Here is a 23,903-nt window from a genome sequence, read left to right as displayed (position 1 = left end):
TGCAAATCGTACAGTATAGCAAGGGAGGTGAGGTGAGGGGAAAAGATTCCGTCATCAACACCTCATCCCTCCACTCGGCAGGTCCACCTTTGTCCCTCTTGACTTTGTACATCACTCATCATAGAAGGCTACAAGGGATCTACCGCAGTCAGCTTTGACCCTCATCCCAACAATACGCCATCCGCAATCGGGAGCGATATGGCGTCGACGGCATACGACGACATGTCCAAGGAGGACCGTGATGCGCATGATCTGGCAGAGGCCGCGCGTGAGAAGGAAGAGCAAGCCGGTCAGTCGCCCGGGAACCCGTACCCACTCAGATCGCACTAGCTGACCGCCAGCTCTTCCTTATCAATGGTCACAAGATCTTCAGGTGGTCTCCGTCGCGGTGCCATTGCCGAAAGGTACCCGCGCGAAAGATCTCAACGTCGTTATGCAGCGGCGCAAATTAAAGGTCAGCCTCTCGTGCGATGTCCCCAAGGAGTCGCCATGATACGTCTCAGAGGTCCATTAAGTGAAATGGACTGACTTGATCATCAGGTTCAGCTGAAGTCATCGGCAGATCCAATCATGGATGGTGACCTCTTCAATGACATCGCTGTTGACGATTCGTCTTGGACTGTCCGTGAGTGGCGCTGACCCTGTCTGCAGAGAACGACAACTCATATCACACATACTGACATCTAAGAGGATGATGTACTGAATATCGAGCTGGAAAAGCTTTCGTAGGTGCCCTACTCATCCTCCAACCTTTGGTGTTGATCCGTCGGCGGCTGAATCTCCCTCGTCCTTGCAATCGCTCAGCTGACACGTCCAGCGCACACATCAAGTCACATCAATGGTGGCCACATGTGTTGACAAACGCTCCTAAGATCAATACTCAGAAGATTCAGCCTGAAAACTCCAAGCTGTCAGAGCTGGACGGAGAAACCAGGGGGATGGTGGAGAAGATGATGGTAGGTACCTGCTCTTTGCTGGACGGTACCACGACTCTCCCTAAAGTGTAGCTGGGGCTGACTCCGCAGTATGATAACAATCAGAAAGTAGGCCAACAGTCCCTTTGCGAGTCTCGAAGCTGACACTGCGAAGATGATGGGCAAGCCGACATCTGAAGAGCAAAAGAAGCTGGATATGATGGAGAAGTTCAAGGCTGCGCACCCCGAGATGGACTTTGTGAGTGCAATTGTACGAGTCAAATACAGGAAGCGGCTGCTGACGAGGTAGTCCAATGCCAAGATCAATTGAATGCGACGATTTTGCGCGGAACGGCAGGGCCGGATCTGGGTGATGACATGCACTTCTGCGCTTCGTGATATGGGAGGATACGAGCTCGTGGCAGCTCTTTTTACGTGTACTGGAGGAACTTGCATCAGCGATGCCGCTCCTTCCTCGCATGCATGCCTTCTTGATGCCTTGACTAAAGCGCTGAGCGGATAAAGCCGCCGACGGTCCGAAAAGCCGAGAGAGAGAAAGTCAAAGTGCCACATTCAGGGTCCTGCTCGGGAATATCCGGAAAGGAGCGGCCCCTCCCCCTGCTCTCTCCTCTCCGCCCGCGTCTCCGAGTACACTTTTTTCTCTTCTTACTTCTCCTCATCCACCACTCTACCTCTCTCTCTCTCTCTTCCGGGCTCATAGTAGACGAAAAGAGGTACGTACAGCAGCCCTTCTCACAGCTCGTTTCCCCCAAAAGAACAATCCGCGAGTGTCGCCCGCTCGCCGGGGTGCTCGAAAAAAAAGACTGCATACCTCAGAAGGACTACTTCGATAGAGCAGCAACTGATACTCAGATTCACGATGTCCGCACCGGTTATTCAGCAGAAAAAGCCCAAGGATGCCAAGGCATTCTTGACCGACTTCTTGATGGGTGGTGTGTCGGCCGCTGTCGCCAAGACCGCCGCTGCCCCCATTGAGCGCATCAAGCTCTTGGTCCAGAACCAGGATGAGATGTGAGCTCTTTCGCCTTGCCCTAGCTTCCTGACTGGCGCTGACAATGAAGGATCAAGCAGGGCCGTCTCGCTACCCCTTACAAGGGTATCGGTGACTGCTTCGGCCGAACCTACCGTGAGGAGGGTATGGCTGCGCTCTGGCGTGGTAACACCGCCAACGTCATCCGTTACTTCCCCACCCAGGCCTTGAACTTCGCCTTCAAGGACTACTTCAAGTCCCTCTTCGGCTTCAGGAAGCAGGATGGTTACTGGAAGTGGTTCGGTGGTAACATCGCCTCCGTGAGTCTTGTTTTTCGCGGGGTTTTTAGGAATGTGGCCTGACTTTCAGGGTGGTGCCGCCGGTGCGACTTCGCTCCTCTTCGTCTACTCTCTCGACTACGCCCGTACCCGTCTTGCCAACGACAACAAGTCCGCCACCAAGGGCGGTTCCCGCCAATTCAACGGTTTGGTCGATGTCTACCGCAAGACCCTCGCTTCCGACGGTATTGCCGGTCTTTACCGTGGTTTCGTCCCGTCCGTTGTTGGTATCATTGTCTACCGTGGTCTCTACTTCGGTCTTTGTGAGTGACAATCTAAATTTGCCCTTTTGAAACCTCCCGCAAGAAGATATTAGAAAAAGAACGCTAATTTGCTAGACGACTCGATCAAGCCCGTCGTCCTTGTTGGTCCTCTTGAGGGCAACTTCCTCGCCTCTTTCGCTCTTGGTTGGTCGGTCACCACCGGTGCCGGTCTCGCTTCGTACCCCCTGGACACCATCCGTCGTCGTATGATGATGACTTCCGGCGGTGCCGTCCACTACAAGTCCATGTTCGACGCTGCTTCCCAGATCGTTGCCAAGGAGGGTGTCCGCTCCCTGTTCAAGGGTGCGGGTGCCAACATTCTCCGTGGTGTTGCCGGTGCCGGTGTCTTGTCCATGTACGACAAGCTCCAGGAGCTCATGTTCGGCAAGGTCTACGCTGTAAGTTGATTTGGTTCTTGGTGGGAACGAAGTAGGCTAATCAGACAGGGTGGTTCCGGATAAACGGATCGACTCGTACACGAGTGATACGCCTCCTCTCCCCCGCATGTATATACCTTCCCATACCTCCCCCTCCGCCCCCTACCATCATTTTAGAATGCCCTCTTTATGGATACACTGTTTTCCGCACAAGTTTCAGGTTCACCCCTCGCAAGAATGCTTAGCTCCATCCAGGCATGGAACTCTGGAACTCGGCCATGGATGCGCCTATCGAGTTGCACTAGCGCAAATTGGAGCAGTCCGACCTATGAGGAGCTTAGCACCAAAGATCTGATGTCGATTCCATCTGGATCATGATGGTGCATCCGTCGCGCTTTCCACGGTGGAATTCACCTCCACATTCCTCGTCCGGTCAACCGCCTTTGTTGACAATTTGAGCGTTTCTTTATTCCCTTGCCATTCCCTCTGAGACCCCGACTGCTCCATAGCCTACAGTAGCACCGGCCACCGTCGCGATGGAATTAGATGCTATAGATACCTCCGAGGCGGTTCTACCGCAGCCGCCATTCCCCACGGGCGATGTGGAGGAGGACTATGGCGAGGATATCGAATACGACGATGACCTAGAAGCTATCCTGCAAGCTGCAGAGTCGCAAGTCGGTCTGCGATCATCCTCGCCGTCTAGCTCGGACCCTCGGATGGTAAGGCTCGACAGCAAAGGCGAGGCTGTCACCGCACTCTCCACCGTCCTCGAGTCCGGGCCGATGGACATAGAAGATACGCCGGCGCCGCTTCTCTCCCCGTTCGAGCGGTTCAGGCGGCACAAGTATCTCAGCGTCAGTGATCTGGTGGGAACAGTATGGTGCGAAGTACAGGTACGTTTTCTTTCACGGATATGACCGCACAGCTGATACGACCAGTACGATTAGTAAGTCTGCAGCACCTTCAGGCGGTGAATCGTGTGTATGATCGCCTGGGAGCCTGGGCTGACGAGTCAGCCGCTTGCGCACCCTTCCATATCTTCCGCCTGATAAGCGACCAGCCGTCATCACCTCGGATAAGGGCAAGGAGATTGCCGTTAACAAAGTGAAAGAGGCAGGGAGAGAACGGATAGTCCGGCGAGGCCAGGTGAGCCGTCATGTCGGCTTGTTACTGATACCTAGACGATTCATAAGCGGCTAGAGAGGGAGATACACCCCGAGGAGATCGTCGTAGTCACTGATAGTAGGGAAGAAGTATGGGGGTTGAGGTGAGCCAGATAACTTGTCCGATCTGCGTTTGCTGATCGCTAGATTCCTCAACATGCTAGCGGCCATGGAAGCGCTCATTACGCTCGGCACATGTCGTGAAGTCCCTGTTGTCGGATTCGTTGGGGGTATGCTTGTGACTGGTATTATTGTGAGTTCTAAAGCGTGTATAGGAGCTATAGGCTGAGCCGCAGGACGAGCTGCAGCGCAAACCTATCGACAAGTCTGCCGACCAGCCTCAGACCAGGTCGACCCGCCAGACCGCTCTCACCTCCTTCTTTTCGCCCACCAAGCCCCGTCCCCAGCCGACTATCACCGAACGTCCCAGGACGCACAAGGTCTACGTGTCCGACTCCAAAACTCGGGCAAAGGACAGCTTGCCCAAGGAGGAAGACACCCTAGCCGGACAGCTCCAGTGCATGATGTACAAAGAGCTATTGGACGCAATGCTCCTCTCGGCGTCCACCAGCGGATCCGTGGCGAGCATCTCCTCTATAAGCGGCGGCGGGCTCAGCGAAGAACCCACCGCAAGTACCAGCAATCGGCCCTCCGCCAGACCCCTCGCCTTTGACTCGGTCTTCCGTCATCTCTCAATAGATCCGGCGGAACCCTTCTCGGACCGCTTTTTATCGCAAAGCGTTCCCATAATCGCCGGGAATGGTCTACGGATGGGCGCGTCCAGCGCACGCAACCTCAGCGATATGGTCGTCGTCTGGGAGCGGTACGTCGTCGAGCTCGGCCTCGGTACCCCTTCGTCGCCCTCTACCGTGGGCCCGTCCTCGCCAGCAAAGTCTGCCAAAGCAAAGGGCAAGGCGAAAGCGGACGATAACGGCGGACGTACCGAAACGAGACTGGAGTTGGTCTATCGTCGAGCTGGGCAGAAGAAGACCAAAGGGAAGAGCAAGCGAAGACGGCAAGATAAGATGGCGGATGATGGGGATGACGAGATGGCGGAGGCCGAGCCTGGAGTGAAAGAAAAGGCGGAAGAAGCGAGGGTCGCCGAAGAAGAGCGGCTCGTCCAGCTCGCTATCGAGGAGTCACTCAAGACTGCTCCACAATTCCAGGAGGAGGCAGCTGGGTCCGAGGAAGTCCTCAGCGACCCACCACGCCCCGCGGACAGAATAGACGGTACCCCTCTGGCGGATGTACACGTAATACTCGCCGCCGGGGAGCTGCCGTTGTCGATCGTCCGACCGTCGAGCCAGCTCAGCGAGTACCACATGGACCGCACATCCGACGAGGAACGGGAGGACGCTGAGATCGCTTGGGCGGTGGAGATGAGTCTGGTGGATGCTCAGCTGGATGATACGCCCGGCGAGGTGGCCGTACCGCTGTCACAGCGGAGCGATGTCCCTGCTCCACCCCCTGCGCCCGTCGTGGATCCTTCCCCTCAAGCGAGCCCCGGCACCGCGAGAAGCCGTTCTTCTTCTCCTACTCCCCCTCCATCCACTGGAACGACGTCCGGCTCCATCATAGGCCGACACCGCTTCCAACACAATACTGAACTGCTGGAGCGGCACTTGGCTTCGATTCTGCAGTATTGGCATGGCCAGAGGGAGCCCATCGGGGTGCAACTGAAGGATACGGGTCGATGTGGGTGGTGCGAGTTTGAGGAGGGCTGCGAGTGGAGGTGAGTATCTGTCCTGGCGTCGCTAATGCGCAGATCAAAGAAGGCCGAGGAGGATTGGCAGAGGCGTCAGATCATGAAGGAGAATTCGCAACGCTGAAACCAATGTCGCCGATGTTGTAGCTCGCATATATCTTGCATAATTTTACATCGTACAACCTAATCCTCGTAAAGACTAGTATAGAAACACGACACCACCTAGGTCCTCATAGCCTTCGCCCGTTACAGGCGTCCACTCTGTATAGAAGCCCCACACCACCGCCGCCCACACCAACACGTTGAGCACAATCAACGTGGTGACCACCAAATCACCGGCCCGACTCTGTGTTGCTCGCCTGCCGCAAGTATCGTGCGCGTGGATTTGCGACTCGGCATCGCAGGTACAGTGGCAATACCGAGGTGGGGGTGCGAGGAGGAGAATGGCTTCGGCGGATTGGGGAAGCAGCCTGTAGCTGGGTAGTGAGGTGTGCGATATGGGAGGACCTGCAGTAGAGGGCATGGGATGGACAAGGACCTGGTATGAGTAGTTAGGCGGGGCGTGAGTGGAATCAGGAGGTGTGTGATCTGGCTGGTCTATTGGCATCGAGCAGACGTGATGGGAGGGATGCCCTGCGGGCAGGCGGACTGGAAGCTGTGCCATGCCCGGGGAGGAGGAGAGTATGTCTTCGTCTACAGTCGTGAAAAGCTGTCCGGACATCTTGAAGGTAGCAAGTCAATGCTCACTGTCTGACTATACGGCGTCGCGACTTATATAGCCACTGTATAGGGGGATGTGATCTTGTCCCATTGTACCACCCATCTTTTCATACAGGGGTACATACAGGTGAAAGGAGGCGAACAAAGGCAAGCTTGACAGTCACAGCCCCTGGCTCCCTGTCTGTAATAGCAGGTAGCAACGCGGGATGAGCTGAGCGGTCAGTGCGCTGAGTACCGTCAGTATTTATGCTGCAACGACGAGTGGCAAGTGCGATTGCAGTCTGAGCCTTCTAACAGGCGCATTGTTAGTGTGCTGAGGAAGAAACTTGAGCTAGCCATCCTGCGGCCGTCCCTCGTCGAGGCCTCTGGCGACTTTCAGGGCAGGGGTGGACGTTGACATTGTATCAGATAATACATACGAGTAGAGTCTCCTCGCCTATCTCACAGTCAATTCCGCTCCGCTACGCACAACTAAGTACAACGTCCAAACCCCGCATCACCGACAGCACCTCCCCTTCCGCGATGCATCTACTCATCAGCTCGGCAGATTCCCCCCAGTGCTGCTGCAGCCAATGAGGCGCAGAGTGTAGCGCCGCCGAGAGAAAGATGACAAGAGCGTGTGGTTTGGCTTTGCGGTCGAGGCTGGCGTGGGTTTCGCGGATGATGATGGAGGGGAGATCGGGGACCAGCGTCGCTCCCGGCTGCAGTATCCCCAGTCCAGTCATCGCCTCGAGAACCTCCTCCGATAGTTTAGCCCCCATCAACGCCTTGGACACCAGCCCAGTGACATGTCTCACTGCGCCCGTCTTGTCTCGTGCCTCCGCCACTTGAGACTGGAGGACTTTGCGGTCATCGTAGATTGCATTTTCTCGGTTGATGGCCGCTTTGGAGTCCTGACATCAGCAGATCCGGGAGTTAACTCACTCTGTTGATGACGGGATTCCTCTCAATTGTGCCCAGATGTCCGTAAATCCCCGCGACTAGCGCCTTGGAATCTGGGTCCAGGTTGGAGCTCTTGCGGAATGTCGAATGCACCGTAGTCAATAGCTCGTAACCGTCCATACGGTGTTGGGGAGCAGCGAGGAGACGGGCAATGGCGTTAAGCGCGGCGTGCTGCGCGTCTTTGGGTATCTCCTGCGACATGTCGAGGAGATCAATCGCGAGCTGGGTTTGCTGCATCGACTGCCAGCTACCGTGCCTCGCGAGATTGGATAAGCCTTGGAAGATGAGGCTGAGTATATGGCTTTCGTGAGTACGCTCCAGGCCAAGAAGGATGAGGGTCTTGACGGGACGAACGTATTTCGTGTGGACGCTTGGGGGTAATGCAGGTCTGATTAGCCAGGTCTCTCCAGCACTCACAGAAGATTGCTGATGATGCACGCCTCGACGATGGCTCGAGTGGGGTCGATGTTTTGCAAAAAGTCCATGAGACTGAGGGATTGGCGGATGTGGGACCATGCCAGTGGTTGGACGATTGCTCGATGACCAGTAGACAAGTGAGTCAGTAGCTTTGCTGCCACTATCTGGATCGAGGGTTCCAGAGACTGGTGCAAAGCGAGAAGGATCATCTGACAGCTCTTCTCGTCGAGCGTGCTTGCGAGGATTGGGTTGGATAGAGCGCTGAGCGCCATATGCACAACATGAGGATCTTTCAGCAAAGTTCAAAGGGGAACTCACCATCTGCAAGGAGGAGCTGGGCTGCCTTGTAGGTGAGTGCTCTCATTGTCGACGGAGTTGCGATGCACGCGTCAATGGCGAGTTGCAGAGCCAAAAGGACCTGAGCTTGATCTCGAGACTCGTCCAGGCTCCAGAGGACAAATTCCTGCGCTCGTTGGGCGAGGTAGGGGTCTTGATCAGCTCGATCATGCTTGACTCACCTTGAAGGGGGAACACGGTCAGAGCCGCAAGAACGGCGGCGTCTCCGCCCCGAGTGGTAGCATCGTCGATCGCCTCCACCAGGACCTGGATGATTCGCTTTCGCAAGTTAGGGAGGAGTGATGCCATCTGGTCAAGCAGCTTGACATCCATTAGCAGAATGTGAGCGGGGCAGTGGAGGTATGAAATCATGGTATCCAGCGTGATGGGGCCGAGCGCAGCAAGTAGTCGGCCAAGGAGACGCTGGGAGCTTGTCCGCCTAGGAGTCAGCGGGGCAGTGCGGGGACTTACAATTTGGGATCAGCAAGCGATGCGAGAGCCAATGCAGCCACTTGATTGAGGTGTGGTGCAAACTGCTCGAGCACCACGCAGGCCAATTGTCCTAGCCCGTCGAGCGAGTCGATTGGGTCAAGGGTAAGCATGAAACGTACGATTCGATCGACCGAGCCCTCTGCGCAGAATTTGGAAGTCTCCCATGTCGTGAGGATGGGCAACGCCAGCGACGTGGATTTGTTGGGATGACCAAGTAGGCTTTCGAGAATCTGCGAGGCGTCACATGTGCCGGGGTAATGCTTGCGGAGATCGTTGCGAAGAAGCTGCATCAGCGCGGCCAACATCGACTCACCATCGGGGTATTGCAGATGATGAAACAGGTCCACTGCAGATCACCAAGGCGGAGACTGGCAGCAAATACGGTGTGAGTAGCTTGCAGGATCCACTCCTTGCCTGTTTGGTACAGCTGCATGCACTGCTTAAGGGCGTCTTGAGTAATGTCAATGTTCTTGCCCGTGAATGCTGACATTTGGATCTGCCTGAGAAGCGTCGGTAGATGGAGCTCGAATTGGGCCAGGCTGTTCCGCTTGACGCCGAGGATGAGACACATGGCCAAGTCTGAATCACCTCCGAGAAGTCTGATCAGCGAGTTCACGGTCAGGCTTACATGTTCTCGATGGTCAGCGAGATGGTTTCTGCTGTGAGTGGGTACATGGCAAGGGTGTGGCCGAGCAAGAAGGCTGCAGCCTGCCTGGCGGGACCATTGCCGAAGACCACCGACTCCAGTACATGAGAGGTGTATCTTTGTACCTCTTGCAGGCCTTTGAGCGATGGTGCGTAGAGTTCAAGCGTATCCACCAGGCGCGCTGAGTCAGACCGGTCCTTACTGAACTCACCTATCAGTTGCAGAGCCTTAACGGGATCGTGCTCCAAAAGGTGGTCGATCGTGCTCTTGTGCTGCTGCCACTGCGAATTGACCCGGAGCGAGCCGAGAGCATGAGCATTGGCCTGCTCGTCCAGCACGGAGGGCAGGGATGACAGGAGACTACGTCAGCTGTACATCACGGCTGTACTTACTCTTCGTTATCTCGGCCGAGAATGTCGAGTATCGGGCTCATGATATGTAGAGTGCAGAGAGCGCCACTTTGCGCGATGCGCGTATCAAAGGTCTCTCTTCCTTTCTTCATCCCCTGATGATTTGGTACGTGGCTGCAGCCATACTTATAGGAGCCCTCAGCATAGCATACATCACGACAAGAAAGGAGACCAAGCCCAAGTCGAAGACGAAGATGGCCCAAACTGTGCGTATACTCAAGGGGCGAGCTGACCCCAGTCCATCATGTCCGCCCCTGCGGCCAATCTCGCTCCGCCCAAGGTGAGTTGGGCATGGACGAGCTGATGCAGAATGATCCCATCTCGATCGCCGACCTGGCCAAGCACGATGGAAGTGACCCCTCCAAGCCCATCTACATCGCCATCAAAGGAAGAGTCTTTGACGTGACTGCCAAAAAGGAGATGTACGGGGTAGGGGGCGGTTATCACGTCTTTGCTGGAAAAGATGCGAGCAAGGGCTTAGGTGCGTCAGTCTAGAAGCCCGCTGAGACAGGCATGTCCTCTCTCGACGCCAAGGACGCCGTCGCCGACTACTCTGGACTGGACGACAAGCAGCTCAAGACGCTGGACCAGTGGGAAAGCTTCTTTGAAAAGGTATATACATGCTCGGCTTGGCTGACCATAGCGATACAACGTTGTGGGTAGAGTCAACTAGCGCTTCTTCTGGTGAATGGCGCGATAGGCTGTAGTCAGCGATGCAGTTCTGTGTACGCACCAGCTAGTTCACGCTCCAAGAGGGGGATGAGATTATCGGCAGGCCCAAAGTCCAGCTCGGATATCGCCTTGAGCACGTCGGCGGGGGTGACGGTCTTGCCGGACCTGTTAATCGCTTGATCGTGTGATGCAGCAGCTGTCGTCAGCGATGACCCGGGGACTGCTCACCCAGGTAGCTGATGAAGAGGGTGGACGACCGCATCAACGCCATCACTACGTCCTGCTGCATCTTGACATTGTCGGGGATCTATATCAGCCGGGTTTCACCTGAACGCACCGAGCCCTTGGCCAGTTTGATCAACGTCGTGCGCGGTAGCTCAAAGTCTGCCATGCCCGAGAGGTGGGATTGTTCCTGCTGTGCGGCTGGCGAGTCGACATCGGGGTCCACAGCTGGGGGAAGGGTTTTGACGCCTTTGGGCGGCATTTTAAGATGATGTAGAAAAGCAAAATGGGAATGCATGGCTATCTACTATCCCAATAGCAATTCGTATACGATACTGTCATCAGCTCGGTCAACTCGAAGCTTACATGACGACGTTGAAGACGATCAATGGTACTGCTATCAGCCATGTCGACGTGGAACTCACTTCTCATGAGGGTACGCGTCGCGCTGATGAGATTGACCAGTTTGGATTTGATGGAGACCTCTCCGCCGAAAGCGTCGTAGGCGTTGGGTGCATGCCCAAAGCCAGCGTTAGCAGCTTGAGCGGAGCGCGTCGACCAGCCGACTGCTCGTCAGCTGCAAAATCCATCCAGCGACACATCTGTTCAAAGGTCCAGGTGTCGAGCTCACTCTTCGCGAGGAAGCGTTCCTCATTCAGGATGGCGATAGCATTGGTGAAGAGCAGGGAGATGTATAGGACTTGGCGAAAGTAGCCAAATACCATGATGAGCTGCGGACTCCTTGAGCTTGGCTATGTAGAACGCTAAAGTACATCCATATATGGAGATCGCTAAAGTACATCTATGAATTATGAAACAAGGTCATCCCGCCTTCTGTTACGAATGCCTCCATCTCAATTGCAGCGGGCTTCGCGTTGGCATTCGCAAAGGAAGATTCGCACGTTGCCGAGCTGTCGCTCCCGCTCATGACAGCCTCGAGATAGGTGTCGAGAAATGCGCCTGAGAAACCACCCAATGGATGCTTGGCAGCATACCGCTGGAGGACTTGCTTGTCAGCTGGACAATGGCAGCAACGCACGATTTTGTATCACCGCAAGGTCTGCTCTGTACTGTACGGCGAGGCCGTAGGCCTGCTTGTCGAGCGCAACTTGTATGAAGTCGACGATCATGCGACCACATGCGTGTATGTTTCTGTCATCAGCGACATAACGGCGCAACTCACAGAGCGAGATCTGCCGTCAAAATGTAGCTGACGTCGACGTTGGAGGGTATGAGGTGGAGGACGCCCATGATGGCTGTGTAAGCGGTGTGCATGGCGTTCTCGGCGACGACTGCGAAGGGTTCCCAAAGGAAAAGCAGCGAGACATTTGGCATGATGCAAAGGTTCTAATCAGCGTGGACCAAGGTCAAACTCACGAGGAGTTCAGAATTAAGCTGCAGACGCAGTAGATTCTGAGGGATGGTACGTCTGATCTTAGCAAAGTCGACTAATAACTTACTGGAAGAGTGCTATATCTCTGACAATGTCTTTAAAGACTGGTAATTGCAACCCCAGCAGCTCGTCGCCGGGTACTGCGGAACGCTGGGCCCAGTCTCGCTGGAATCGTGCGGTGCGCGAGCACAACATGGCCACTTTGCAGTTGAGGATGAACGGGTCGTGAATCGGGTGACTGGTCAGCGGGAACTACCGGGACTTACTTTGTATACAATTGCGGATCCTTGGCGTCTTGCGGATTTTCCAGCTCGCCACCGGGGCCAGGCAGCCGGCAATAAAGCTCTCTGTCGTCCAAACTCATCGGCCAGTACCGAGAGACGCCAGAGAACGCCTCGCTGGTGAATACGTGCCAGGTACTCGCCAAGCGCTCCTCGCGATCGACGGCGTTGGCCGGGGCGGGGAGGATGCCGCACTTGTATCGCTTGGGGAAATTCCGATTGATGAGTTCGAGACCTTTGACGTATCGCGTAGCTATCCCTGCGTTGACCCAGCCTTTCAGAAACTACCCGGATCAGCTTCGACCTGGTCGAACGAGCACGCAAGGGAAGCTCACCATTCCTCGACACATCCATACGTCCGAGAGGAGAATCTCGGCCTGGAAGATCTCAAACACCGAGTCGGGAGATCCCACTTGACAGATTTGGTTGGTCTGGTGGGTTGCTCTGTGAGCCGACTCGGCCTGGGCCAGCGCAAAGTCCTCGAACGTTTCGAGAGATTCGCCGCGGGCGAAGCGGGCCTTGACTCCCGCTTCCAACGCGTGGAGGGGTACCGAGTTCACCCAAGCCGTGTAAGGCGCTGCCGAGGCAGAGATGGCGTGGAGTAGGGCTGGATGAGGGAAGGACGGGTGGTGCGGGGGCAGATGCAGGCGAGCGAGGAGTTTGGCACGGTTCAGGATACGGGGAGCTTGTGGGACCTGGTCAAAGAAGACTTGGACTAGATGCTCCAGTAGATCTATCAGCGATGACCTTGACTGGACTTACATGGCGCCGGGAGATTCCTCGGCCATCCGCTCGGGACCAAAAAGTAGGAAGAAAAGTCAAAGTTCAGATTGGGCGGAGGGTCAGAACTGGTTGATGACTCGCCGCTACTTGGAGGGGTCAGACCAGCGAGTCGGCCTTCGAGTTCGGCTATTGTCAGCGACATAAGAGCTGGACTTACCGATCCTTGCGAGCAACGTCTCTCTCTCGTCCTCCTGGCTCCTAGCCTTTTCCTTTTCCGCTGATCCTTTACCAGACACCTTTTTCTTGGCGACGGGCTTGAGGGGTACATCGGGAGAGGTGATGGGCGAGTCTCCGTCCGCCCAGTCACAGTGCAGAGTCGGTACTCGAGTACCAGCTCTATTGGCGGCACGAATGACGTGTGCATGAGAGCGCATGCAAGGTGCGCAATGTGGGCGAGTCTAGATTAGCGCGATAAGAGGTATGACCTACTCCATCACATTTGACCTTGCGCTTCTTGCACTGCAAACAGGCGTGGTTCCGCTTGAGAGGGAGCGTGTCTTCTAGGAGCGTGTCTAGAGGTTCCATGTTGACTGTATGGAGATGGACAAGCAAAAGGGAGATGATACCAGTTGGACCTCGGCGGAACGCTGACTCGGCCGGCGTGAGCGTGCGGTTTGATGCCCGTCGGCCATCGAGCCGATGCCGGCATCATTGATCACACGTTTCGTATCGTTTCAGATATCACATCCTCCATGGTCAACCTTTGCAGCCCGATGAACAGCCCACCGTCCCTACAAGGCTCGCTGTGACGTTGTTATACACATGTTGATACACATGTTCTCATCCTGTGGCCACCATCACCTATCGAGATTCACCAGCCAGTCCCCTGGCCCCTCGGCAGCGCCCCCGAAAATTTTCATTCCCATATACATCTACTCATTGTCTGAATCGACGTCGTGCGCACTCCGCTTGAACAGGTCTACCGTTAGCACTACACCAACGCAGACTCACTCATGATATCATTAAGACTCAGTTTTAGGTTTCGAACCGCGTCACCCGACAAGGCAGCCTTTGCTAGCTCGCGTTTGCTATCCTGTAATTTCAAGATGCCTGATCAGCTGAGTCCTCTGACACCCCTCACGATCTTCCACAGTCTCCTCGACCGTGAGCTTGTAGATCCTGACATCCTTCGTTTGTCCTAGCCGGTGTGCACGGTCGAATGCTTGATCTTCCAGCCTAAACATCGGCCAAGTCACTTGGAGCACTCACGCCGGATTCCACCACAGATCCAGAAGGATGACCACGTTACAGACGGTCAAGTTCAGGCCTAAACTTAGCTTAGTCTCGGACCTTCTCACCCGTAGATCCAGCTTTGAAGCTGATAAGGATCACAGCAACATTATCATCGGTCTTGATCTTCTCCAACGCTTCTTGCCGCTTGTCGTTACGCATGCTTCCATCGTATCTGACGTATCGAATGCCGTGATCCTTCAACATTGGCTCAATAAGGTTGAGGAAGGACGTGAATTGGGAACTACATCAGCCTTGACACCTCGGCGACTTACAAGACGATTGTTTTCTCCCCGGGCTTGACAGCTTTCAACAATTTGAGCAGCATCCGGATCTTGGCGCTGACCGGGTGAACTGGCTTGGCGGCCAGATCCTTGCAGTCCTCGCAGCGAGTACCAGTCGTGCAGTCGGCTTGACACAGATCGCATTTCGGCACAGCGGGTTTGGCCTGCCCGCTTACGCCGAGACCGCCAAGAAGATTGGCGAGGCCGTCTGTGTCGTCTTCGATAACTTGCGGATTGGTTTCGTCCCCGGCTGCCTGAGCGAATGACGCAGTGACGAGTAGAGGATGATCACACGCTGACTCAGCTGAAATTCACAGTCGACCTACCTTGACGTAAACGGAGCAACAACGTCAAAACGCTCGTGTAGTTGGACATGACGGTACCACTCGACATGAACTAACGTCAGCTCTGCTTGGGATCGACCTACTTTGTTGAAGGTCAAGGCAGTCTTTTGCTCGAGAGCGTCGTAGAATGCCCGCTCATCGGTGTCGAAGACGCAGGGGACGACCTCCACCGTGCGGCCAGGTAGGACAAGAATGGGCTTCCCATCTAAATCAGCAAGAGCTCGTACGCGACTTACCCAGCGTGGCGTCCTTTGCTCGCCGGAGCATGATCGCCTTGAGAACCACCTGCAACCGTTTCACTGGAGCTCAGCTTCGGGTCGATCGCCGCTCCTTCTACCGCTCTTACTCACTGGCAACCTTGGTTTGTCCCTGCTTGACAAGCTTGGCGATACGGTCACGGAAATTGTTCCAATCGTCAAGAGGTTTGGCGCGGAGGAAGCGGAACAGGGAATACAGCTCTTCGACATTGTTTTGGATGGGCGTGCTGAGATCAGCGCGTTCAACAAGGCGACATACCCCGTCAAGCACCATCTGAATTTCGAGCGGAGAGCCACGGCCGCCTTAGCAGCTTTGGTATTGCGATTCTTGATGTTGTGTGCCTCATCTATAGTCAGCTCGTTCCCGGGCCAATGTGTACAGTCTGACGATCGACCCAGAAGTGGGTCTTTCACTTCCGGCTTGTCGCAAAGAGCAGAACAACCGGCACCACTCACCTAGTACCACTCGATGCCATTTCTGGGAAAATAGAACGCCGCCTCGCTTTGGATTATCAGAGTCTGACTCCACGGCGTCCTGCGCGTGCTCAGATGCGAGCGTCTGGTAAGTCGTAATGACCACGTCGTATCCCTCAAGCTTGCGCCCGGCTATCGTCAGCTACATCTCGGTGGACTTACTCTTGGTACGAGTCGGGCCGTGGTGCGTCGTTACTTTGAGCTGTCCTGGTCGAGTCTTGGTTCGAACTTCAGTGGCCCATTGCTCCATCACAGCCAGCGGGGCGACGATTCTGGTTAGCAGAGCTCATACGCCACTCACAAGGTGCCTTTGAATCCAGCCTTCTTGTCCGCAGCCGTTGGCTGGCCCTCGACGATTCTAGCTAGCATTTGTACGGTCTTTCCAAGTCCCATGTCCTGAAGTCAGCAGAATAAGACTCGGACTCACATCGGCCAATATACCGCCAAACTTGCGCCCTGACTCCCTGCCCCGCATCCACTTTACGCCTCGGATCTGATGCGGCATCAAGCGGACCGCGTCTGCAAATCCCTCCACCACATCCTCTCCTTCCTTGATCTCCTCATCGGCCTCTCCTATAGCAGCAGACAAGAGCTCGCGCATATGTGCCTCAGAGTCTCCCTGATGCTTTGTCCAGTCTTCAGCAGAGATTTTGATCGCGTCAAGATCGAATGCCTCCCTGTCCTCGGCGGGCTTGATGGGCTTTGGCGGGGCAGGCTGCACCCATTTTGGCCATGAAGCATCGTATGTAGGGTGCTGAAAAGTTGTCGACACGGGAGTCGGGAACGCCTTGGCTGGCTTGATGTAGGCGGCATAGGAAGACACCGAGGGGACGGTACGGTTGTTTGCCGTGGAGGATGACAAGGGTCGGGTAGGCGGCGGCGATTCGGTGAGGTCGACATAATCCGTAGCTCTGGAAGGCCCGGAAGCTGGGTGGAGGTGACGATGCTCCATGTTGGTATGAGAGTGATTGAAGGGGGTTGAAGCTAAACGTTGAAGCAGAAAGGGTGGTGTAAACAAACAAGTTCGTTCAAGCTTTTGGAGCCCCGCACGTCGCGCGTCACGTCTTGGGTCTTTGCTATCTACATGCATTGTGCATACTGTCTGGGCTCCGGACGGGGCCGTAGAGTCTACGGTAGCCATTGTGCGCGACCTTGTCAACAGGGGCGATTGAATGCAAGCTTTGTCATGATTGCGCTGTAAAACTACAAGCGCAGCAGTACGGCCCGGTCGGACTACTGTAGTCTCCTGGGGCGATCCTGCGGGCTTGTGCTGGACTTGTCTCGATCTCAAGTTGCTATAGCTTTGAGAAGTGAAGACGGTATGGAGGGTCCGCCTTTGACATTACACCTCTTTGCCCTCCCCACTCTCCAAGAAGTAAGGGCTGGAGGCCAAAGTAGAGCTTATGTACAGAAATCCAATCCCGGCCGGACCCCGGAGAAATCTTTCCGACTCGCCTTGTCAGATACGAGCTGCCCGCGATCTTAACACCATACCACAATGTTTGGCAAAATAGCATCAGCCTTGTCATCCGCAATGACCCCGTCGGCTCCCAAGCCAGGCAACACTCACAACGACCCCGCTCGAGCCGCTACTTATTCCGCGATAGCGTCGGAAATTGCGGCCGAGCACGGCTCGGTCTCAAACGATGACTGCGCAAAATGTGACGGGTGCGACGATGCCATCTGGGACGGCAAGACCTATCCAGACTATGTGATGGAGCGGTATGGAGATCTCGGGGAGTTGCCGCCAGGCTTTGACGTCGACTGGGATACGGATCTGGCTGGGAGCGCCGCGGGGGGGAGGGGAAAGGTCGTTGTGATCAGCACCGGGAAGAGCGATTGGGAGAGGGATCACGTTGTGAGTGGGACCGTTGCTAGCACTGACTCTAGGACGAGAAAGACTCGCTCGCGCACCATCTGGACAAACACATCCAATCGCTCAAGCTGCCGGCTCCGCCCGCTGGAGCAGTCAAGGATCTTTCCAAGCGCCCCCCTGCTTCAGAGTACATCTTGAAGCCCGACCAGGACCACCTACCCTCGCTCTACTCGTCGTCTCTGATCTCGCAATCGGACGACCCAGAAGACCAGACCGTCCTCGTCTTTCCAGACTGGACGGTTGTCCAGGAGGTGGAGAATTCGGCAGAAGGGGCGGCGGGGTTATATGCTGCTGCGCTCGGTCAAGGCGTCAAGACTGGAGGGACGAGGCAGAGGAGCTGGGTGCTGCCTTATCGTGCTATCATACTGCTTTGTGAGTACTTGGTTGAGCTTTCTGATATCAGGCTCGCACAAACGCCGCGACAAACGGTGTCACATCGCTGCCCCTCTCCTGCGATCAGCCCTGCATACGGTCCTGGCGAAACACGATATCGGCATCGACGAGACGGGTGCATCGCTGGCGCAGCTCGATGGACCGGCGATTGAGGATATGGGAGAGGACGAGAGGGAGATGGAGACACGGAGACGAATGGCGGGGATCGAGGGAATAGGCGGGGGCGAAGGGGGCGAGGTGGGGATCTTCAACATCAATCATGTCGGCGGACATCGCTACGCAGGAGTCATGCTGGTGAGTGCAAATGCGATTGAGCTGATCCAGATCTTATTTCCATCGGGAGCGTATCTTTCCTATGGCCGGGTGACACCTCAGGAGATCCCAAGGGTCGTCGAGGATACCATTCTGGAAGGCAAGATTGTTCCAGGTTTGTTGAGGAATGCGGTTGGGGTGTCAGCGGGGAAGAGTAGAGGATTTTTGGGATGGTAGTCTTCACGAGCGGCAACGTCATGAAGTCTACATCAGGGCTACTAGCTAGAAGACGTATCGATGACAAGGGTAAAGTGACCGTCCGCACCGGAAGCTGTGACACTGGTCGTCAGTCCGGCCGATGTCCAACTCACCGAGAAAGATCTTCCACTATCCAAGTGGCCCCCAGATTCTCAATCTCCTTGCGCGCGTGGCTTGTGCAGACTGCCAATACTCGCGCCCCCGATGCCACACCAGAGCGGATTCCGGAAGGCGCATCCTCGACAACAATACCTAGATTTCAGCTAAAGTCACCAATGGACTTGGGCGCGTTCCAGACCACAACACGGCTCATCTGGCAGAGGTTCCAATGAGGGGCAGCTAGACTGAACTCACAATCCTTGATGTCCACGTTCACCAGCTCAGCACCCTTCAGATACGGCTCCGGAAAGGGCTTGCCCCGCGTCACGTCGTCCGCAGTGATAAGGTGAGGAGGTGCGACGATACCAGCAGTCGGCAGTGCTGCGGAAGCGTATTTACCAGTCGCTTGTGATGAGTTATGCTCGCGCTGCAGACCTACCAGAGGTGACGATAGCCCAGGCAGGATATGTCAGTCCCCTCAGCTGAATGTCAGCACATCCCAGGATGTGACTTACTGTCTCGAGGAAATCCTGGACGCCAGGTAAAATCTCCAGACCTCTTTCGCCTGCATCTTGCAAGCGTTTTGCCTCGGTTACAATCATGGTCTCAAAGAGCTCTGTCGCGGCCTACTTGTTTAGCTGCGCATCGAGATCGAACTCAGACTAGCACCTCGAGCCGGCAGCGGACGGAGGAAACATGACTTCCCTCCCGAGCATGCTTTCCCCCTCGATCCAACAGCAGGCGGAGGAACGATCAAGGGCGTCCCTCCTGAGGATGGATACCCGTGGAAAAGGAGTAGCCCGGGATACAGCTGTACTGGGGTGAGCATACCTGGAGTTCGGCTTCATCGCTTATTCCACACCACCGCTTCATATTGTCTACAGTCCGAACGCCATGGGATGCTATAAATTTAGCCAAGACTCGTGTCAGACTCACTTCTCAGCACTTCGCTTAGGTCCAGATTGTATTCCGAGGCAAAGTGGGTCCAAACTGCCAATACGGCCGGGGTTGAGTCTGTCCATCAGAATGCACGCATACGGGGGACTCACCGAGAAGAGTCCCGTCCATATCAAAAAGCATCGCCTTTGCTGTCACCTCGTTGGAAGACATATTTGCTGGTGACGGTGATACGGAGATGCCAGATCTAGAGTGGTGAGCTATGTAGCTGACGAAACGATTGCGACAGGATAGGCTTTATCACTCTCAAGGACAAGGCAAGTAGAGTCTGTTGCGCTTTCGCATATTTCTTGAATTGCCACTTCAGGTAGTTCTCCATTACGTCATTCATGAGGAATGAGGAGCAAAAGCAATGTGCAACTTCAGATCCAGCTTGCACTAAGCTTTGCTCCAGCCGGAAAGACCTATCTATGCCTCCCCCGACCACCATCCCCCCTTTTGCACCTCGGTCACCACAAGCTTCTACCGGGCGCCAAGTGGTCAAAAATAATTCCGCATTCCGTGATCTGTACTGGCATTCTGCTCCGCCACCCGCGCTGAGCACTCGTGATAGACTCGTATCACCCCTCCATACAACGCCTCATAGGGTTATCCTGTACGGCGCAGAGCCATGTAGGCAGCACCAGCATCATGCGTAGCGCATGCATGCCTCCCAAAACCCGCCAAAACCCATTTAACATCATTTCAATATTAGTGCTAAACTTTTCCACGGGGAATCTACTCAGCCACGACGCGTCTCGCCAGGTCTCTCTTTACTCTGCATCTCGAGGCGAGACAGTATTGCAGGGATATCCTGATAGACAGCTCTCAGGGTTCTCGAATACGTGCGGATATCAGCGGGAAACCGTACTTCGGCACAAGGTGGTAGACTCTCATCCAACTTCGAGCTCCTTCGATCGCTTCCCCCAACGCTTCGCTCGACCTACAGATGGCGCTCTTATCGATTCGCTCAGCCAATGGACCACCGAACTAACGTGTTATGCTTTCAGCATCCACTGCGGACGGCCGCGACGTCCGGGGTAGAGCATCAGGGGACTTGAGGGAGCAGATTTGGGGGGATCTGGACTGCTCATGACCAAGGACAGGCTGGCAGCGTGAGTCTAGCTCTGCTCTCAATAACCATGGGCGCGAGCTTATTTCCCAGCGTCTGACAATAGTCAACAATCAAGACTGGCGGATGCTTCACGCGTGCCCCATTTTGCCTCTCAGTCCGTATTTTGTCAGTCTTGTCATCCTCCACCACCCCCATCGGACTTGGTCTCCCTCAACCTCTCCCTCAAGATATTTGAGCTCTACTGATATAGAGACCTTCCCGAAACTCGGCCACGCCTGCTCGCTCTGCCCCCTCGATACCCTTCGACTCACCAAATTGGCACCGCTCCCATACCGCCGCATATGGGGGAATAGTGGGAGGACGCGTTGTGGCAGCTCACAACCCCGTTTAATCTGTATTGTCAGCGACGCACTGATGCACATTGGGTGGGGTGGATGATCAGATGAGGGAGCAGATATGCATCAGAGATGTGGAGTGAGAAGGTCAAAGTCGGATGATTTGAGGGAAAGGGTGGGAACTGGGGCTTACTGGATCATGCAAAAACCGCGTTCCCTCAGCCAGCTTAGACCAAGGACGCGCTGTGCCCAGCCATCAGCTTCCAGCCAGATGCGCGAGGAGTCGAGACCTACTCTGGATGCTAGGAATCAACGCATAGCTGCGGTATAGCTGAGATCGGCGAAGGGGAACGACACTCCGGGAGGTCTCCGGGAGGCTGCTCAGTTGATATGGTAAATGGTGAGTTGATTTTTTTTTCGATCTGAAAAGCCTCTGTAGCTGTATCAATGGCTCGCGGCTGCGTCGACATGCTGCTGTATGTGTATGCTAGCGTGATATATATTTATGTACAAGAGATACATACAAAACCGTTTACGGATTCTGGTGCGGAGTGAGATTCCCGGACTGGTTATCCGGTCGAGCCCACCAATAGTTTTGACCACTCCCGCGGCCGGTAAGCTTCCTTGTTCACCATATTATTTCAAGCGAGGTCACATATAGAAATTGCAGAGCCATTGGCATCGCGCCAGGAACTCGTAAGGTAACAGCCAGGAACTTGTAAGGTAACATCTGCATACCGATGACTGAAGTATGGACAAAGCTCTCTACTTCTTCTTGGGAGCACCAGCCTTCTCTGCAGCCTTTGTTATTTTACCGGCTGACTTACTCGCCTTCTCCACGCTCTTGATGACACCGACAGCGACGGTTTGCTGTATACAGTCAGCAAAAGTCAACATGTGGGAATGTTCAGAGATGTAAACTTACTCTCATGTCACGCACGGCGAAACGACTGGGACGTCAGCCGAGCTCGTACAGGGCAAAGCGGCAGAACGAGCGAGAGGACTTACCCAAGAGGCGGGTAGTCGGCGTACGACTCGACACAGAGAGGCTTCTGCGAGACGAGCTTGACGATAGCGGCGTCACCGGACTTGACGAACTTGGGAGAAGGCTCCATGACCTTACCTGAGTTGTCAGCTATGCTCGCTATGCTCTGCTGCTGTTGCTCACCAGTCCGACGGTCGATCTTCTCGATGAGCTCCGCAAACTTGCAGGCAATGTGCGCAGTGTGGCAGTCGAGGACCGGAGTGTAGCCGGCGGAGATCTGACCGGGGTGGTTGAGAACGATAACCTGGACGTTAGAGCTGGACTTGCCTCCATGGGGGGAGCGTGCTCACCTGGGCGTTGAAGCTGGCTGCCTCCATAGCCGGGTCGTTCTTGGAATCGGAACACTGATCATCAGCTTCCTTTGTCCCTGCCACAAGGCGCATGCAGCTCCTCTCCATGTATACTCACGACTAAACAGTCAGCTCATACTCCCGAGAGAAGTATAGAAACGCAAAGCTCACCATTTCCACGACGGATGTCCTTGATCGACACGTTCTTGACGTTGAAGCCGACTATGATCATCAGCACAGCCCAACACAAGAAGGATCAAAGAGAGAAGAAGACTCACCGTTGTCTCCGGGCAGACCCTCGGGGATCTGCTCGTGGTGCATCTCGACCGACTTGACTTCGGTGGTCACGTTGGTAGGGGCGAAAGTGACAACCATACCCTGAACATAAGCTTGACCCAAGACCCACTCTCCCACCCAAGCATATTCTGCCCCACCCGAAAAAAGAAAAAAACCTACAGCCTTGATGATACCGGTCTCAACACGACCGACGGGCACCGTGCCGATACCACCGATCTTGTAGACATCCTGGAGGGGGAGACGGAGGGGCTTGTCGGTGGGACGCGATGGGGGCTCGATGGCATCTATGGCCTCGAGAAGGGTCTTACCCTTGGAGGAACCAGCCTTGGTCTCCTTGGTCCATCCCTTGTACCAGCCCATGTTGGTGGACTCCTCCAACACTAACGTCAGCTATGCCCAGGTATAAAACTCACTGTTGTCACCGTGCCATCCAGAAATGGGGACGAAGGGAACCGACTTGGGGTTGTAGCCGACCTTCTTGATGAAGTTGGTGGTCTCCTTGACGATTTCGTTGAAGCGGTCCTCGGACCACTTGCAGGTGTCCATCTTGTTGCAAGCAACGATGATCTGCCTGACACCGAGGGTGAAGGCGAGCAGAGCGTGCTCGCGGGTCTGGCCGTCCTTCGAGATACCGGCCTCGAACTCTCCGATACCGGTGGCGATGATGAGGATGGCGCAGTCGGCCTGCGAGGTACCGGTGATCATGTTCTTGATGAAATCACGGTGACCGGGGGCGTCGATAACGGTGACCTGGTACCGGGGGGTCTCGAACTTCCAAAGAGCAATGTCGATGGTGATACCACGCTCACGCTCAGCCTTGAGTTTATCGAGGACCCAAGCGTACTTGAACGAGGCTGGAGGGTCAGCAAAGTACAAGCGTCGTTTCTCCCGCACAAGGAGGGACCCCGAGCGTCAGGAAAGGAAGGGGGGCTGGTGGCGAAAATTTGCAAATCAAAAGAAACAACTCACACTTTCCGAGCTCGGCAGCCTCCTTCTCGAACTTCTCGATGGTACGCTTGTCGATACCTCCGCACTTGTAGATCAAGTGACCGGTGGTGGTGGACTTGCCGGAATCTAGAAATCAGCACAGCTCGACAACAGGTCATCGGGTAGACTTACCGACGTGACCGATAACGACGACGTTGCTAGAGGGTCAGTACAGTTCGCGGTCGGACTTGGGGAAAATCGACGTACACGTGGAGCTTCTCCTACAAGGATGTCAGCTCAAGATCGAATACTCGGAGCAAAGGAATGGGTTACTCACCTTACCCATTTTGATGGATGTATATGTGCTGAACGGTTAGCACTGTCCTAGCATAGACTCCCCTCTGAAGGGATGTGGCTAAGAGCTACTCACGTTTTAGGTGTGGTGTAAAGTGATTAGTGTGCG

The 23,903-nt window shown here is 55.1% G+C and overlaps 13 protein-coding genes across 13 annotated transcripts; 5 read left to right on the top strand and 8 right to left on the bottom strand.

The window, feature by feature from the left end:
- Nucleotides 1-198: 198 nt before the first annotated feature.
- On the top strand, nt 199-1,245 carry MKK02DRAFT_42621 (HSP20-like chaperone; the record flags this gene model as incomplete). The annotated part of the gene is made up of 8 exons (XM_053092084.1): nt 199-289; nt 342-454; nt 541-625; nt 689-725; nt 818-956; nt 1,026-1,043; nt 1,090-1,173; nt 1,225-1,245. The coding sequence occupies 8 exons, from the start codon at nt 199-201 to the stop codon at nt 1,243-1,245; spliced, it is 588 nt and encodes a 195-aa protein (XP_052948008.1).
- Nucleotides 1,246-1,794: 549 nt separating this feature from the next.
- On the top strand, nt 1,795-2,967 carry MKK02DRAFT_42620 (putative ADP,ATP carrier protein 2, mitochondrial precursor; the record flags this gene model as incomplete). The annotated part of the gene is made up of 5 exons (XM_053092083.1): nt 1,795-1,946; nt 1,997-2,225; nt 2,275-2,506; nt 2,582-2,904; nt 2,953-2,967. 5 exons carry the CDS (start codon nt 1,795-1,797, stop codon nt 2,965-2,967), a joined length of 951 nt encoding a protein of 316 aa, XP_052948007.1.
- A 452-nt stretch (nt 2,968-3,419) lies between these two features.
- MKK02DRAFT_42619 (exonuclease V a 5' deoxyribonuclease-domain-containing protein) lies at nt 3,420-5,878 on the top strand (the record flags this gene model as incomplete). The annotated part of the gene is made up of 7 exons (XM_053092082.1): nt 3,420-3,779; nt 3,825-3,832; nt 3,903-4,032; nt 4,068-4,153; nt 4,197-4,302; nt 4,346-5,781; nt 5,815-5,878. 7 exons carry the CDS (start codon nt 3,420-3,422, stop codon nt 5,876-5,878), a joined length of 2,190 nt encoding a protein of 729 aa, XP_052948006.1.
- A 1,057-nt stretch (nt 5,879-6,935) lies between these two features.
- MKK02DRAFT_36079 (uncharacterized protein) lies at nt 6,936-9,740 on the bottom strand (the record flags this gene model as incomplete). Its single annotated transcript, XM_053089341.1, has 10 exons — nt 6,936-7,367; nt 7,399-7,804; nt 7,834-8,122; nt 8,152-8,322; nt 8,352-8,608; nt 8,641-8,945; nt 8,975-9,260; nt 9,290-9,488; nt 9,519-9,667; nt 9,700-9,740. 10 exons carry the CDS (start codon nt 9,738-9,740, stop codon nt 6,936-6,938), a joined length of 2,535 nt encoding a protein of 844 aa, XP_052948005.1.
- Nucleotides 9,741-9,911: 171 nt separating this feature from the next.
- Nucleotides 9,912-10,390, top strand: MKK02DRAFT_42617 (cytochrome b5-like heme/steroid binding domain-containing protein; the record flags this gene model as incomplete). Its single annotated transcript, XM_053092081.1, has 5 exons — nt 9,912-9,923; nt 9,956-9,997; nt 10,027-10,198; nt 10,229-10,329; nt 10,361-10,390. 5 exons carry the CDS (start codon nt 9,912-9,914, stop codon nt 10,388-10,390), a joined length of 357 nt encoding a protein of 118 aa, XP_052948004.1.
- Nucleotides 10,391-10,424: 34 nt separating this feature from the next.
- MKK02DRAFT_42616 (uncharacterized protein) lies at nt 10,425-10,873 on the bottom strand (the record flags this gene model as incomplete). The annotated part of the gene is made up of 3 exons (XM_053092080.1): nt 10,425-10,585; nt 10,618-10,696; nt 10,727-10,873. 3 exons carry the CDS (start codon nt 10,871-10,873, stop codon nt 10,425-10,427), a joined length of 387 nt encoding a protein of 128 aa, XP_052948003.1.
- A 45-nt stretch (nt 10,874-10,918) lies between these two features.
- MKK02DRAFT_42615 (ER-to-golgi transport membrane protein) lies at nt 10,919-11,336 on the bottom strand (the record flags this gene model as incomplete). The annotated part of the gene is made up of 4 exons (XM_053092079.1): nt 10,919-10,946; nt 10,978-11,005; nt 11,037-11,177; nt 11,243-11,336. 4 exons carry the CDS (start codon nt 11,334-11,336, stop codon nt 10,919-10,921), a joined length of 291 nt encoding a protein of 96 aa, XP_052948002.1.
- Nucleotides 11,337-11,413: 77 nt separating this feature from the next.
- On the bottom strand, nt 11,414-11,946 carry MKK02DRAFT_42614 (uncharacterized protein; the record flags this gene model as incomplete). The annotated part of the gene is made up of 3 exons (XM_053092078.1): nt 11,414-11,616; nt 11,651-11,763; nt 11,795-11,946. 3 exons carry the CDS (start codon nt 11,944-11,946, stop codon nt 11,414-11,416), a joined length of 468 nt encoding a protein of 155 aa, XP_052948001.1.
- Nucleotides 11,947-12,266: 320 nt separating this feature from the next.
- Nucleotides 12,267-13,442, bottom strand: MKK02DRAFT_42613 (uncharacterized protein; the record flags this gene model as incomplete). Its single annotated transcript, XM_053092077.1, has 4 exons — nt 12,267-12,569; nt 12,621-13,000; nt 13,048-13,194; nt 13,226-13,442. The coding sequence occupies 4 exons, from the start codon at nt 13,440-13,442 to the stop codon at nt 12,267-12,269; spliced, it is 1,047 nt and encodes a 348-aa protein (XP_052948000.1).
- A 557-nt stretch (nt 13,443-13,999) lies between these two features.
- On the bottom strand, nt 14,000-16,609 carry MKK02DRAFT_23475 (putative DEAD/DEAH box helicase; the record flags this gene model as incomplete). The annotated part of the gene is made up of 13 exons (XM_053086737.1): nt 14,000-14,118; nt 14,150-14,244; nt 14,278-14,335; nt 14,367-14,542; nt 14,574-14,877; nt 14,909-14,978; nt 15,010-15,131; nt 15,163-15,225; nt 15,277-15,410; nt 15,579-15,789; nt 15,820-15,929; nt 15,959-16,053; nt 16,085-16,609. The coding sequence occupies 13 exons, from the start codon at nt 16,607-16,609 to the stop codon at nt 14,000-14,002; spliced, it is 2,082 nt and encodes a 693-aa protein (XP_052947999.1).
- A 546-nt stretch (nt 16,610-17,155) lies between these two features.
- MKK02DRAFT_42611 (Sucrase/ferredoxin-like-domain-containing protein) lies at nt 17,156-18,293 on the top strand (the record flags this gene model as incomplete). Its single annotated transcript, XM_053092076.1, has 4 exons — nt 17,156-17,515; nt 17,548-17,905; nt 17,937-18,220; nt 18,270-18,293. 4 exons carry the CDS (start codon nt 17,156-17,158, stop codon nt 18,291-18,293), a joined length of 1,026 nt encoding a protein of 341 aa, XP_052947998.1.
- A 163-nt stretch (nt 18,294-18,456) lies between these two features.
- Nucleotides 18,457-19,645, bottom strand: MKK02DRAFT_42610 (HAD-like domain-containing protein; the record flags this gene model as incomplete). The annotated part of the gene is made up of 8 exons (XM_053092075.1): nt 18,457-18,517; nt 18,550-18,688; nt 18,791-18,940; nt 18,975-19,017; nt 19,051-19,161; nt 19,367-19,437; nt 19,472-19,549; nt 19,585-19,645. The coding sequence occupies 8 exons, from the start codon at nt 19,643-19,645 to the stop codon at nt 18,457-18,459; spliced, it is 714 nt and encodes a 237-aa protein (XP_052947997.1).
- Nucleotides 19,646-21,646: 2,001 nt separating this feature from the next.
- On the bottom strand, nt 21,647-23,786 carry MKK02DRAFT_42609 (translation elongation factor EF-1 alpha; the record flags this gene model as incomplete). The annotated part of the gene is made up of 14 exons (XM_053092074.1): nt 21,647-21,751; nt 21,807-21,831; nt 21,890-22,004; nt 22,050-22,170; nt 22,217-22,293; nt 22,331-22,336; nt 22,388-22,438; nt 22,495-22,594; nt 22,673-22,893; nt 22,927-23,367; nt 23,483-23,587; nt 23,633-23,658; nt 23,708-23,721; nt 23,778-23,786. The coding sequence occupies 14 exons, from the start codon at nt 23,784-23,786 to the stop codon at nt 21,647-21,649; spliced, it is 1,416 nt and encodes a 471-aa protein (XP_052947996.1).
- Nucleotides 23,787-23,903: the final 117 nt, after the last annotated feature.

The sequence above is a fragment of the Dioszegia hungarica genome (genome assembly GCF_025882075.1).
Source record: "Dioszegia hungarica strain PDD-24b-2 chromosome Unknown MKK02contig_6, whole genome shotgun sequence".
In the NCBI taxonomy this organism is placed as follows: domain Eukaryota; kingdom Fungi; phylum Basidiomycota; class Tremellomycetes; order Tremellales; family Bulleribasidiaceae; genus Dioszegia; species Dioszegia hungarica.
This window is presented reverse-complemented; position numbering and strand designations above follow the sequence as displayed.